At 35.7% G+C, this 16,380-nt stretch overlaps 1 protein-coding gene across 1 annotated transcript in view; it reads left to right on the top strand.

The window, feature by feature from the left end:
* The window catches only part of LOC136158654 (solute carrier organic anion transporter family member 6A1-like), a 99,764-nt gene that overhangs the window by 9,675 nt on the left and 73,709 nt on the right, over nt 1-16,380 (top strand). The window contains 3 exon segments of the mRNA XM_065920467.1: nt 3,955-4,215; nt 10,279-10,464; nt 12,063-12,168. Of these exon segments, the coding sequence (XP_065776539.1) occupies nt 3,955-4,215; nt 10,279-10,464; nt 12,063-12,168 (553 nt within the window).

Here is a 16,380-nt window from a genome sequence, read left to right as displayed (position 1 = left end):
TTCTCACTTCACTGAAAAAGTTACAGAAGGAAAATGAGAATTTTAGGGCATGATTAGAAAATGTGTGAGGTTCTCTGATGGTTCTGTGAGAATTTTCCCTTTTAGCCTCATACTGTGTATTTGGAACAATAGTAACCCTTACCCACACTTGCAGAATTGCAGCATAAGTTGAATTCATAAATTCATGTGATCTCATGTGTGAGAGTTGGGACATTGATTGGAGGAGAGTGGAACCCTGAGAACTGGGCCAAAAGCATTAGTATGGATTTCCATGAATCCAACAACTATAAACCCAGAATCCTGAGCCTCCTTTCCCAGTATGGGCAACCATTCTTCTATGTCTCAAAAAAGCAATTGCTTGCTTGCAGACACTGAATTTACTTCACCCATGTTAAGGGAACACTGATTGCTCTCTTGACCCATCCTACCTCTGATTGCTACTAGACTCATAGTTAGAATCAGATTCCAGCCCTCTTAGAATGACTAACATAAAACCTGTCATGGGAGATAACATCTTATATACCCAAAATTTGCCTGCCACTTCAGTGATGCCTCTAGGAATATACTGGTATATCAGCATATGACTGATATGCTGCAGGGCTACCTCTTCTAAAGGAAGGAAAAGTCTCTTCATTTCTACCATCTAGTACTAAGAAAGAACATAATCTTTGGTGAACCTGTGGTTTTTTGAAGGCCAGAGTATGCTACAGTATAATGTTATATGCAACAGCATAGCCCTGAAAAGCAGAAGAAAAAGGAAATCCTTCCAGTGGGCAAAACATTGGAGAGTATGTCTGATTGTCTGTATTGCTTAGATACCATGCTGCCCTCCTTAATAGTTTAGACCATTTGGTGACTAGGAAAGGTTGGGTAAGTAGTATGTGTCTCTGAATGGGCAAAGTTATCCTATTTGAATGGTTCACCAAAAGAAATCCATTGCAGAGGAAGCTATCAATAATGAAGTAGGTAGATAAACTATCCTGTAAATATTAATCAGCCTCTTCCCTGCCATTGTATGTGTTCTCAATGGGCTCATATTTATAATGATAATTGCATTAGAGATAAAGTTTATATGAGAGCTGAATGCAAGGATTTATCTTCACCAGAGCTGATCTGACTATTGCATTTTTGAGTGCCTGAATTGCCACCAGGAAAATTCAATACAATCCAGGAAATAACTTCATTACCTAGAGAAACCAACCAGCTACCTAGAGGCAGGTTGATTATGCTGTTGTTTAATTTCTCCCTACTGAAATAGATGTTTAGATCTGGGTTCTTTTAGCACCACGGTTCTGCCAGAACAACTATAATTGGCCTTGATGAGTGCCTCATGCACCATCATAATCATCTTATGTATTATCACATTGCTTTTAATGAAGGAACTCATCTTACAGCCAAAAAAGTACATCAAGATGTTCATGTTCATGGAATTCACTGGTCTTACTACACAGCTCATGAACTAGAAACCCTTAGCCTTATAGATTGTTATATTGTCCTATTAAAGACTCAGATGAGGCTTCAGCTAGGAGACAGCAATCAGAAGTTTTGGTACTATCCTAAAGAGGGAGGCATATACTTTATGATAGTAACCTACATATGTGTTTTCTGAGACCTAGAGGAAGAAGAAAGGGTGAATAATGGAAAAAGGAAGTTATGAATATCAACTATGGTATATTCAGATTTAAATAAAATATGTAGCAACTGTGCATTTTTCTCTTGTTTTATGTGTACACACACACACAAACATATATACATTTGTATGTATTTCAGTTTTTAAGTTTTTCTCTTCCTCTTTTCCTTACTATTTAACAGAATAGTATTGTAGAAGAGAACTTTACAAATTTGTCTCTAGGTTGCAAAATATTCATGAATTAGAGGAGGAACCAATGCCCCAACCCCAGAGACAGACACAAGTACTAACAGGACATTCTTTTCCTTGGCCATTATCCTCCTTGGCCACATCTAAAATGAGAGTTGAAAAAAAATTCTTTTAGGTACAGAAAAATGTTTATATCTTATTTCTTGCTAATTTAGGTCTGTTAAACCATGGTTCTAAGTCTGATTATGATTTCTTTCGCAGTATAGTTCCCTCACAGTTTTAGTTAGGCCTACATCTTTGCTTACTTATTTATTTACTTATACCATTTATACCTTGCAACTCATTTTTATATTGAAGAAATGCATTCAGTTTTGTGATTGGATTGAAGAAGGGTGAGAATGACCTTTCTGGGGAAAGAGCGAGAACATTTTTGTTTGTAAGAATTATTATTGTGGCATATTTGGCAGAAGCATGATTGTTGCTGTTAATTTGGTATGGAAGTTTAAACATGGAAAGAAGGGTGAAAATGTGTCCTGAGTAGTCCAGAGGGTGAGCTCTTCACCTTGTTTGTCTGTTGCCCATAAACTCCATTGTTGGTCTTCTGGACTCTCTCCTGTTTCCAAGGGGACTGGCAGCCTGTAAAACTACATTTACCAGACTTCCTTGACTGTTGGCCTCCACTTAGGTGCTGTCAGTAAGAGGCTGTGGCAGAACATTTGAAAAAGGGGCAGGGGAAGCCTTTCTCTTTTTTCTCTCTGTATTCTGGTGATAGTTTTGGCAACAGCAGCAGTACTGGGTAAGTGAGACTCCTGGATTTATAGTCAGCAGTGAATAGAGTTTCAACACCAACAATAGTGGAGGCTGTAGTGGTACAGAACTTATGGGCGCTGTCTCAAGCAACTGCAAGATCCATGGAAACAGCATGGGACTATGAGGCAGCCAGCTTTCATAGTATTATTAGGTGTGTGGGTCATGGCTTCCTGCAAGAGGCAGTGATTGCAGTTCCAACAGCAGCAGCAGCAGCAGTAGCTGTTGCCACTCCAGTCACTACTCCAGTTAGTGGCATATATTTCATGAGTTTTGATTAGTAACTCTCTTCTTTTCATTCCAACAAATGTACTACTTTTGTAACCAACCCCTAGGTCAATTTCTTTCTGTTTCAAATATTTAGTATGTTTATTTTTCCCAATTGGATGCTGAGTTATAGAAATGCCCCTATATGATACCATCTACTTAATGTTCAAAGACATGACAAATGATACTCTATATTGTCTAAGGATGTATATATGCATTGTCAAAAAAAAAGTGTTAAAATGGCTTAGAAATGGTAAACTTAAAATATAGGATATGGGTTGTGGCATGAGAGTGAAGAATGTGTTTAGGGAGTACATGTGGAGTTTCAACTATTTTGGTAAAGTTTCATTTCCTATTCTGGATGGGAGATAAAAATATATTCATTAGATTGTTATTTATTGTTTTTTAAATAATTGAAGCATAATACATTGAAATAAAGATCAGTACTAAGTGAAATGATTAAAAAGAACACATTCTTTACTAAACTACTCATAAATACTGTTTAAAAATAGTTATCAAAAAAATTCAGTAGCAAATCATAGAGATTAGGAGAAGACTCTTGAGTGTCTCTTGGACTGCAAGGAGATCCAACCAGTCCATCCTAAAGGAAATCAGTCCTGGATATTCAATGGAAGGACTGATGCTGAAGCTGGAGTTACGGTACTTTGGCCACCTGATGTGAAGAACTAACTCATTGGAAAAGACCCTGATGCTGGGAAAGATTGGAGGCAGGAGAAGGGGACAACAGAGGATGAGATGGTTGGATGGCATCACTGACTTGGTGGACGTGAGTTTAAGCAAGCTCCAGGAGTTGGTGATGGACAGGGAGCCCTGGCGTGCTGCAGTCCATGGGGTAACAAAAGAGTCAGACATGAACTGAACTGAACTGAAGTCTTATTAGTATTTTGGAAAAGAAGTTATTAGGCTTTTATAGATTTTAAGCATTCAGAGTAATTTAAACTTAAATCATTGTAAATTGTTTTTTTAATGATTATAATCTATTTTGTCTTTATAAAGATCATTTAATGCATATTATTGCTTCTTTTCTTTTTACATTTTAGGTGTTGTGTTTGGTCTTGTAGATCTGAGCACCGAGAGCTTTAAGAAGGAAAATAACTTGAACATCGTTGAGAATGTATTCTTGTCATTGACTTACGACATTTCATCCTGCCTGGTGGTAATGTTTATCGCATACTACGGAGGGAAAGGAAACATACCGAGGTGGATTACAGTCTCCTCCTTTTTAGTAGGGTCTGGATCACTCTTATTTGCTTTTCCATACTTTCGTGTTGAAGATTCTCAAAGGAACGTAGAAATTGAAGGTAAGATTTTAAAAGATACTGTCACCCATCAAAGTATTATTCATTTAAACCGTTGGCTCTAGGAACTTAATATAAACAGTGATACTTGTCTGTACGTTCATTCATCTGTATCTATTTATGTGATCAAGTTTACTAAGCTAATTAACGGTGGCTCCCTAATCACATATATGCCATTCTTCCATCTTCTCATGAACATATATCCTTTAATCTAAGAGAAGGGCCTAGGAACATGAAAGAATATTTAGGACAATATTTGGGATAATTATTTCATGAAGTTGTTTTTCTCCTGTCAATTTTCATATATATTATAAATCTTTTGAGAACTTCAGTAATTTCTTATGTCTTCTACAATATATTTTAATTGACCCTTTTATTTTGACCTCAACATGTGTATATAAATACAAAGGCAAAGATAAAAACACTTACACAGACAAACTCAAAAAGTCAGAACTTTTCTAGCTATTTCTACCATTTCAAGAATGGGTGCTGTCCTTTGGCATAGGACTTTGAAAAGATAGGTGGCATCTTTGCTTTCTTAATTTTTTCTGATTTATTCCACATTTTTTTTATTGACCCCCAGTAGATAAAAATAAAAACTATTTGAAATTTTAAAGCACTATTTTTGACACTTTTATGTCAGGTAATTTCTTGTTGTGTATAGGCGTGTAAAAGTGTTGAAATGCCTTTACCCATTTGTAAACTTTAGACTGGGCTTAAGCAAGAAATGATGGAAAAGGCATGAGGATATCTTTATGCATGTGTATGTGTATATATGTGTACATACATGTTTATGATGTTTAAAAGTATGTTTATGATGTGTGTTTATGCTGTGTTTATAACATAAATAAGAGTAGTTCATATTAAATGCAATAATTTATGTATTAAGATATTATACTATAATTCATATTATAAATAATAATATGTATCATATATCACTAATTTATGAAGTATATAATGTTCACATATATTTATAATCTTTATGTTTACAGAATGTATATAGAATAAATACATTTATGAATTTATAGACTATATTTAGGCTATATATATTTATAGGCTAATATCTTTATTATATTTATAGGATAGACAGCTGGTTGAATTAGAATATGACTTATGGAAAGAAGGGAATGGAGAACGTTTTGCTCCTAGTTTTCCTTTAACCCTGTTCTGGTCAGAAAGGACGAACTGTTAGGAAGCACTGCTTGAGGTATTAAAAGTACTGCTTGATGAATCCTCAGGAGTAATAAGAGTAGAAATAGTATAGCTGTTCTTCCTTTGTCTTCTTTGTATTATCTAGATTCTACGTATTTTATTTTCTGCTTGCGAGTAGGAACATGAAACTTATCTAACAACACTCATTCAATGTGTTGACTGGGTAACCCTTTGCTTGGTATTAGAAAAACAGAAATAAATTAAATGAATGATCTTTGCAAGTAGAAGTGCTCATTTCACCCATCTATCTATGTGGCTGTTTTGCTCATTTTGTCTAGAAGTTTAGTTTTTACATAACTAATTTTCTGTACTATGCCCACAATTCAGTTTACATATGTATATATTTTTAATTATGTTCTTTCATCCTTTTTTGGGGACAGTCCATCGCTTCCTCTTTTCTGAATATCTCTCCTATTCTATTTGGTCTGTATTCCCCAGTTACCTGCCATACTCATCTTCCTGTATGACTGGTCTGAAGCAGTCCATTTACCACCACCTCACACTCCCTTTCTCTGCCCTGTCTTAGGTTTCAGTACTTATAATAAGTTGGTCTTCATCCCCTATGTCCTAACTAACATGTAGAAATCATACTCCATCAAATCCTTGAGAAGGTAAAACTAATTTTCCCCTCTAGTTCATGAAAACAGTTATATCACACTCTGGCCTTTAGTTTCTAAATCTCTACATATAGTTGAATACCTACCATATCAATGGTTTCAGTGCATTGTCAGTTTACTAAGAACTGCCTAAATGTCTCTTGTCTTGCTCCCTGATTATGTCCACTAGTTCTCCTAGCTCACTCATGTAACCGAGACTTCAGTTCTCTCCCTTCATTGAAACTTTTAGTATATTGACACCTACTTTCTCCCTTTATCAGGTTCTCCTTGTTGTTACTTCCTTCATTTGTAGCTTGTTTTGTGTCCCTTAATATGACATGTGTATTTCAGACACACTCTAATGATTATACTAAGCTCTCTGTCTCATTGTCCTTTCTTGTTCCTGGTCTGGAAAACTTTTGATCCAATCATATATCTCTCTTTTATATCTATACCTGACCTGCTGTGAGTATTTTAGAGAAAAAAATCACACAAGAGGACTGCTTAGTCCCACAATGAATTTGCTACTTGAAACCTCAGTTATATTCTCAAATGGATCTATTCCACTGACTTTTTTTAAACTCCCTTCTGTAATTCACAACAAAGATTTTTGGTTTTCCTCATGTCTTAGTTTGGGCTGCCATAGCAAAAACATCATAGACTGCTATAGCAAAAACATTTCCTCACAGCTCTGAAGGCTGAGAGTTCAAGATCCAGGTGCCAGCTGATTCATTTCTAGGGTATATTCTCATATAACAGAGACAGAGCAAGCCCTCCTGTGTCCTCTCTTCTTATAAGGGTACCAATCCCACTCATAAGGGTCCTACCTTCATGAGCTATTTACTATTCAAAAGCCCCCATATCCAAATGTCATCACATTGGGGATTAGGGTTTCAACATATGAAACTCTAAACATTCAGCCTATAACATCTCACTTAACTCTTACCTTTTGTGTTGGATGGAAAACACTGCCATAATAGAAATTTCCCTTAAACTTTTCCCATAGAAACTATAACTTCACCTATAACTTCATATTGGCACTCTTATTCCACCCTGTTAAAATGGAAGAGCCATCCTCCCATTAAACATCTTGTGCTCTTTTAACTCCACGGGGACTTTATTCCATGGGTGGTGTCCTTGCCCCTCTTTCTGCAACTTCTCCTTCTCTTTTGCTTCTCATGTATTGGCATTTAAACGTGCTCAGGTTTTTTTTTCTTATTCTTAAACAACTTAAACAAAAATAAACATAACCAACAGTATCCTTTAGCACAACTTTCTCATTTTCATTGAAATTTTTGGAGAGAATTTCAGAATGCTTTCTGGCTTTATCTCATATTCTTCACTCAACCCACTTTAACATGGCCCTTACCATAAACACTGCAACAGATATATTCTCGCCAAACTATAATCATAATTTGTTATTTAATATAATTAAAAGTTCTATTTATTACATTTCTTGCCTGCCACCCTTCTTCTTGAAATTATAGTCCTATCAAAGGATATTTTTTAGGATGAAGAAGGGTACCAAAAGATTAGATGTATCCTACTGGTGGAAAAACATTTTCTTTCAAATGTTGGACATTTGAATCTCAGGCCCACAATCCTTAGGAGAAGGAAAACAAGTTGAATTTCCTAGGAAAAGCCAAGAGTGGTCAATTAGGGACACATTTGATTATCAGGAGGGTGAAGGGCCTAGTTGAGTTTAACAATCATGCATTCAAAGTAAGATTTGCCTTGTTGTGTGTTTCCCTCCAGCCACATTCAACTTTAAATGTGTAGGTATAGAGTATGGACCAGAGTTTAATTTGACTGAAAGGCTGAAATTTTACTAAGGGATTGCATGATATAAAAGAGAACAAAGGTTTTAAAAGTGCTAAGATGACTATGAAAAAAGAAAGGCAGTGGAGGTGACATTGGGATAGTAAAATGGAGTGAGCTCAGTGGGTTGATTATAGGTCCCCGTGGGTTTTAAGGAGTGTAGCAACTTGGTTGCTAGAAGCAGTGATCTGAAAAGGTGGAAATAGTTTGAGTGTAGGATGCTTGGAATTGCAATTAAGAAGGTTTGTAGTTATTGTTTCCGAAAGTTTAAAATGAATAGCTAAGGTAAATGGAGTACAAGTACATGGACAGAGTGAAATTCAAGAAACTAAGAGGCTAGGGTGTTGAAAATGTCAGATTGATTGTAACATCACCACTAGTTAATACATTTATGTAAAACTGAATCATTAGTAGTTTGGATCACAGTTCTAGAGACCTCCTCCATTTTGACATGTGGATCCTGGACCAGCTGAAACATTCCACATGTGTACATCTTTGCAATCTATGCTTTTACCAGTTTCAAAAAAGCAATAGAGTTCCAGAAAAACATCTATTTCTGCCTTATTGACTGTGCCAAAGCCTTTGTGTGGATAACAATAAACTGTGGAAAATTCTGAAAGAGATGGGAATACCAGACCACCTGACCTGTCTTTTCAGAAATCTGTATGCAGGTCAGGAAGCAACAGTTAGAACTGGACATGGAACAACAGGCTGGTTCCAAATAGGAAAAGGAGTACGTCAAGGCTGTATATTGTCACCCTGCTTATTTAACTTATATGCAGAGTACATCATGAAAAATGCTGGGCTAGAAGAAGCACAATCTGGAATCAAGATTGCTGGGAGAAATATCAATAACTTCAGATATGCAGATGACACCACCCTTATGGCAGAAAGTGAAGAGGAACTGAAAAGCCTCTTGATGAAAGTGAAAGAGGAGAGTGAAAAAGTTGACTTAAAGCTCAACATTCAGAAAACTAAGATCATGGCATCCGGTCCCATCACTTCATGGTAAATAGATGGGGAAACAGTGGAAACAGTAGCTGACTTTTTTTTTCTGGGCTCCAAAATCACAGCAGATGGTGATTGCAGTCATGAAACTAAAAGATGCTTATTCCTTGGAAGGAAAGTTATGACCAACCTAGACAGCACATGAAAATGCAGAGACATTACTTTGCCAACAAAGGTCCGTCTGGTCATGGCTATGGTTTTTCCAGTGGTCATGTATAGATGTGAGAGTTGGACTATAAAGAAAGCTGAGACTGAAGAATTGATGCTTTTGAACTGTGGTGTTGGAGAAGACTCTTGAGAGTCCCTTGGACTGCAAGGAGACCCAACCAGTCCATCCTAAAGGAGATCAGTCCAGGGTGTTCATTGGAAGGACTGATGTTGAAGCTGAAACTCCAATACTTTGGCCACCTGATGCGAAGTGCTGCCTCATCTGAAAAGACCCTGATACTGGGAAAGATTGAAGGCAGGAGGAGAAGGGGATGACAGAGGATGAGATGGCTGATGGCATCACTGACTCAATGGACATGGGTTTGGGTAAACTCCGGGAGTTTGTGATGGACAGGGAGGCCTGGCGTGCTGCGATTCATGGGGTCACAAAGAGTCAGACATGACTGAACGACTGAACAGAACTGAACTGAACTAATATTTTAAGAACATTTTGTTAAATAGACACATTTGAATCAAAAATAGACACAATCAGAATGATCTAATAGCATTGCCTGGATCTGCTAATCTAACAATAAATGTAATTCAAACAAATATTTGTTGACTATTGATCTACAGTCATGTGAATTTGAGAAAGCATAAGAAATGGAATGTCACTTCAAAGAATTTAAAATATAATACATTGCTATGTAATGAGTAACTCTAAGAGAAATTTTATCATATAATGCCTTGTCCTTATGCACCTGTGTTCTAGAAGTTAGTGAGTGGGTTTAAAATGGAAAACTATTTAGTGACATGAAGTTAACACGAAGATTGCTGAAGAAGTTGATCTATAATTAATCTCAGAAAGTAATCTTTAGTAATTCAGATAATTTAGGATATCAGAAATACTTTTGTTCTGTGGTCGAAACTCAGGGGTACCAGATGCCAGATTTAAGAGGCGTTGTGTGTTTGTGGTTGTGTATATATACTTATGCACATAAATGTATGCATATATAATCACGCAATAAAGATTTATATTTGGTTTGTAATATGTGCGTCTTTTCCAGTATTCCCACAAATTTTCTTTTATTATTGCTTTTTTCTGAGAACATGACGATTTACTGTAGAACTACTACATTCAATATAAATGAGATATTAACTAGAATTAAAACATTATGGTAGAAATAGCTTATAAAAGGTAAAATGTTTCATAGAAGACACTGAATATTTGTTGTATGTTTAACTTTTGACCCATTTAACAAAAATGTAATTATCTTTTCAAAAGATATTTGCCAAGCAGTGAAGACTGTCAAGCCTTGCTCGAAAGCTCCATTATCATTCCGATCAAACTACATGACTTTCTTCATCCTTGGGCAGTGTGTGCAGGGAATAGCAGCCATACCTCTTTATATCCTTGGAGTAACCTTTATTTATAACAGCGTCGCCACACACTCAGCTGGTATTTATCTAGGCAAGTTTTTTTCCCTTGTAATATGATTTTTATATATTTTCATCCTATCAAACTATTTAGGCTGTAGTTCATTTCTCTGGGAAATAAAAAACTCAAATTACTAGATTAAATTGCTTGAATATTTGTATGCTTAAACTTTGAAGATATAGTGGGATTTGCTGCCATCATGTCCTTAAGGGAATGAAAACATCGTTTTATGCTTCCTCAGAACTAGACTCAGTGCAGTGCTGAAATAATTATTACTGTACTAAGCTCTCTACATATACCAACTCAGTCTTTTTGGAGGGCTTTGACATTTTGAAGTTAATGAATTTGTAACAGTTCTTGTTATAATCTTGTTCATCCTATCAAGGAGAAGAGTGACATGCTATTTAATTAGCTACAGTGTAGAATCCACTTTTATAATATTTCATGCTAGTGTGTCATACAAAAAGTAACCCTGAGTATATCTCACAATAATCTGTACTCCTTTATATTGTAATAGTTTCTCGTCCCGGTAGATCATATATTTGTACAGGGTTATCTAACTTTCCTTTTTGAAAAAAAAATTAAGTTGTTTTTACATACCTATTGTGAAAGTGACTGAACAGAAAATAACATTTTACACCAAAATAATAATTTTTCCACCAGAGATAAGGAAAGTCATGTCAATAAACTAAAATAGATGACGTTCATATTTATACTTGCTTTTAGAACAAAATTGCACCAATTTATTAGTGTTGGCTGATGGTAGCAACAAATCTATTTGTTTTGCTTTTAGTTTTATAGAATAGCAATTAAAAGTATACATGTATATATTACAGAGAATAGATTACTGTATTATTACTTTCTGCCTCCATGGCAGCTAAAGTGAAGGATGCAAAAATGATGTTTATATTGAAATATCATCTTGCTTTAGTACCACAAATTAAAGTGAAATACTTTTGAATTATATTGAATATATGTATATTTATTTACATTATATTAACATATAGATTAAATGTTACAGTGAATTATAAAATTATCTGAATTTCTCTATGTGCATTGAGTAATATGCATGATTAATTTTATGTGTCAGCTTGGCTAGGTTATGACAACTAGTTCTTTTGTCAAACACCAGTCTAGATATTTCTGTGATATGTTTTAGATGTGACTAGCATTTACAGTCAGTAGGCTTTGAGTCAAGATTACCCTCAATAGTAGGGTGAGCCTTATCCAATCAGTTGAAGCCTTGCAGAACAGACAGGTTTCCGAAGGAAGAAGCAATTCTGTCTCCAGACTGCAATGTACAAACTCTGTCTGAGTTCTCCCATCCTGCTGGCCTGCCCTGTGGATTTAACCTTATGAGCTCAAGACTGTGACATTAACTCTTACCTGAATTTCCAGCCTGAGAGCCTGCGCTACAAATTTGGACTTGCCAGCCCTATGATTTCATGAGCCACTTCCTTGAAATCCCTGTCTGTTTTCTCTCTCAATATTCTATTTGTTCTGTTTCTTTGGAGACTAACAAAGTATGCAATGAAGCTTTCAGAAGTAACCCATTTCAATTAGATAATTTTTATCATTTTGCAATGAAGCTGGGTTATGTAGTTATTTGATGTTCAGTATTCATTTTATAGGCATTGTGGAAGCTGTAGGAATCCTCGGATATTCTTTGGGTTATACTATAGGAGCACCCCTAATTAAGGTCTTTGTGGTATCTGTGAATAGTACTTCTGAGAAAAGGTAAGCTGTTTTTTTTTTTTCCTTTCTTTCTGGTTTACATTGTATAAAATATTTATTGAATAGATACTGTAACTTATAAATGTATATTTAATTTATAATAATTATATTTTTTAAAGTATATAAATGTGACTAGTATGCACATATATGTACATATAAATACATCTAAAATACACTTTGCTGTTTGAAATATAATTTAAAAAGTGACTTATGATGACAGCCTTACTACTAATTCTGCATATAGATTTTTCTAATTGTGGCAAAAAACACATAGTATAAAATTTACCATTCTAACCATTTTTAAGTGTATAATACAATAATGTTAGCTATATGCATAATATTGTGCAGCATATCTCTAAAATTTTTTTGTCTTGTAAAGCTGAAACTCTATATCCATTATACAGTTGGGACTTCCCTGACAATCCAGTGGTTAAGACTCTGAGCTTTCACTTCAGGGAGTGCAGGTTCAATCCCTGGTCAGAGTATTAAGATTCCACATGCTGTGCAGCACAGCCAAAAAAAAAAATCTAAAAAAACGTGAGTAAGAAATGATGTTCATTATACAACATCTTGCCATTTCCCTCTTCCCCTCAGCCCCTGTTTACTTTCTCTTTCTAAGAGTTTGACTACTTTAGATACCTTGCATAAATGGAATCATGAAGCAATTGTCTTTTTATGACTGGCTTATTTCACTTAGGATAATGTCCTCGAGACTCATCCACGTTGTGGCATATAACAATATTTCCTTCTGTTTTAAGGATAAATAATATTTCATTGTATGTATGAACCACATTTTCTTTATCTATTTGTCAGTTGACCTTTAGGTTACTTCAACATGGATGTATGAATATCTCTTTGAGATTCTATCTTCAATATTCGGGGGATATATATACCCAGATTATGAGATATGTATGGTATTTCTATTTTTAATTTTTTGAGAAACTTCCATATTGTTTTCCACAGTGGCTGTATCATTTTACATCCCCACTAATAGTGCATAATGCTTCCAGTTTCTCAGTATCTTTGCCAACACTTACTTTCTCCTCCTTTTTTAAATGGCCGTCCTAATAGGTGTGTACAGGGTGATATTTTGTTGTGGTTTTCATTTTCACTTTCCTAATGATGAGTGATGTTCACATACTTGCTGGTCATTTGTATGTCTTCTTTGGAGGAATAGCTATTCAAGTCCTTTGCACATTTTTAAAATCAGATTTTTGTTCTTATTGAGTTGACACAATTCTTTCTATATTCTGGATATTAGCCTTACTCCAGATAAGTGGTTTGCCTATATTTTCCCCCATTCTGTCATTTCTCTGTTCACTGTGTTGTTTCCTTTGCTGTCCAGTTTAAGTTCAATGTAGTCCCACTGCTCTAATCTTATTTTTGTTGCCTGTGCTTTTGGTGTCATATCAAAAATTAATTCCGCAAACCAACACCATGAAGTTTTTCTCATATTATCTTCTGGGAGCTTTATTGTTGCAAGTTTTATGTTTAGATATTTAATCCATTTTGAGTTATTTTCATATATATTGTAAGGAAAGGATCCCACTTCATTCTTTGGCACATGGATATTCAGTTTTTCCAGCACCATTTATTCAAGAGGTTATCCTTTCCCTGTTGTGTGTTCTTATTCTTCATGTAAAATATGATTTGTCTCATATTTATGAGAATATATTACTTGGATCTTTATTCTCTTCCATTGTTCTAGGTTCTGGCTTTATACCAGTACCATATTGTTTTGATTACTATAGCTTTGTAATATATTTTGAAACCAGGACATATGAAGCCTCTGACTTTGTCTTTTCTTTCTCAGGTTTGTTTTGACTATTTGGGGTCTTTTGAGATTCCATATGAAATTTTAGCATTTTTTTCTAATTCTGTGAAAAATGCTACTTGGGATTTTGATAGGGATTGCATTGAATCTGTAGGTCACTTTGGGTATTAAGGGCATTTTAGCAATACTGAGTTTCAGATCTATGAGCATGTCTTTCTTCCATTTATTTGTATCTTCTTTAATTCTTTCAGCAATGTTTTGGAGTTTCCAGTGTACAAGTCTTTGCCTTGCATGTTGCTAATTCTTAGTGTATAGAACCACACTTGAGTTGTATTAACTTTGTATCCTGCAACTTTGCTGAATTCGTTTATTAGTTCTAACATTTTTTTTTTTTTCCTTTGGAGTGTTTAGCATTTTCTCAGAAGTTCATATCATCTGCAGACAGAGATAATTTTACCTCTTCCTTCCAATATGGATGCCTTTTATTTCTTTTTCTTGCCTATTTGTTTTGGCTAGAATTTGAGTATTATGTTGCATAGAAGTGGTAAAATAGGTGGGTATCTTTACCTTGCTGCAGATATCAGAGGGAGAACTTTCAGTTTTTCACATTGAATACAATATTAGAAGTGGGCTTTTCTTATATAGCTTCTATTATGTTGGGATAATTTCCTTCTGTTCCTAGTCTGTTGAGTGTTTTTTATAATGAAATGGTGTTAAACTTTGTTGAATGCTTTTTCTGAATCCTTTAAGATGATAATGTGTTTTTGTCCTTTATTCTGTTAATGTGGTATATCACATTAACTGATAATTATATGTTGAGTTTTTCTTGCATTCTGTAATATGTATAGCTTCTTTTAATAATACTAGAAAATATTCCCAGGGAAAAGGAAACATTTAAATGTGTGACTATAAAGTTCTCTTATTGAAATGAGAAAAAGGATAGCCACTATATTACAGCTCCACTCAACAGTGGCCTTGAAATACAGGAAATCACTCCAGTAAACGTCGGGCTGTTGATCACTTAGCATAGAAGGGATGCCCTGAGGTATACTATGCTTAGTTGCTCAGTCATGTCTAACATTTTGCAACCCCATGGACTGTAGCCCACCAGGCTCCTCTGTCCATGGGATTCTCCAGGCAAGAATATTGGAGTGGGTTGCCATACCCTCCTCCAGGGGATCTTCCCAACCCAGGGATTGAACCCAGGTCTCCTGTATTTTAGGAGGATACTTTACATTTTGAGCCACCAGGGAAGACCAAGAACACTGGAGTGGGTAGCCTTCTTCAGGGGAACTTCCTGACCCAGGGATCAAATGGGGTCTCCTGCACTCCGAGAGGATGCTTTACCAGCTGAGCCACCCGGGAGGTATAAATTTATACTAATTTTTATAGGTATTCAGTTCAGTTCAGTCGCTCAGTTGTGTCCAACTCTTTGCGACCCCATGACTGGAGCACACCAGGCCTCCCTGACAATCACCGACCCCAGGAGTTTACCCAAACTCATGTCCATTGAGTCTGTGATGCCATCCAACCATCTCATCCTCTGATACTAAACTTATGCTGAGGTATAAATCTATGCTAATGTATGGTTGAGACTTAGAGCAATATAAGAATTATGTAACCAGGAGAATATGCAGATGAATGTCTTGCAACTAGCACATGAAAATGGCATGCATTTTGTAAGAGGCTCTTTAGCAATTGGACAAGGTGACCCATCCTGTCAATGTTATTTAGCCTCTCTCATTTTTTTCTAACCACTCGAAATTCTTCCTCAGTAAGCTCATGTAAAAAGACCTGGTAAGAGCAATGATGACTTTGCATAAATGCACTACTTGGACTTCTTCACACTAAGGACAATCTGTCAACAAGAATATTTACCAGGATATAACTATTAATACTACTGATTGTGCAGTTCATCAATAGTAGCAGTAAACCATGAGTTCCCAATATGATGCTTTCATCAGGAGACAAGCTTTTATCAGGCTGATTACTTTGTCATCAGGTTGGCCCTCCATTAACCTAGAGATCTGTCTTTATAGGGAAAGATACATATCCTGGTTATGTTCTTGGCTGCCAAAGATGTAGAAACTCTACAGACTGTAAAACCAAGACCTGGAATGACTGTGGCTCAGATCACGAACTCTTTTTGCAAAATTCAGGCTTACATTGAGGAAAGTGGGGAAAATATCTAGGCTATTCAGGTATGAGCTAAATCAAATCCTTTATGATTATACACTGGAGATGATGAATAGATTCTAAAGATTAGATCTGGTAGAGAGAGTGCCTGAGAACTATGGATGGAGGTTCATACATTGTATAGGAGGTAGTGACCAAAATCATCCCAAAGAAAAAGAAATGCAAGAAGGCAAAGTTGTTGTCTGAGGATGCTTTACAAATAGGTGAGGAAAGAAGAGAAGTGAAAGGCAAAGGCAAAAGAGAAA

The sequence above is a fragment of the Muntiacus reevesi genome, chromosome 1 (assembly GCF_963930625.1).
Source record: "Muntiacus reevesi chromosome 1, mMunRee1.1, whole genome shotgun sequence".
NCBI classification, from domain to species: domain Eukaryota; kingdom Metazoa; phylum Chordata; class Mammalia; order Artiodactyla; family Cervidae; genus Muntiacus; species Muntiacus reevesi.
This window is presented reverse-complemented; position numbering and strand designations above follow the sequence as displayed.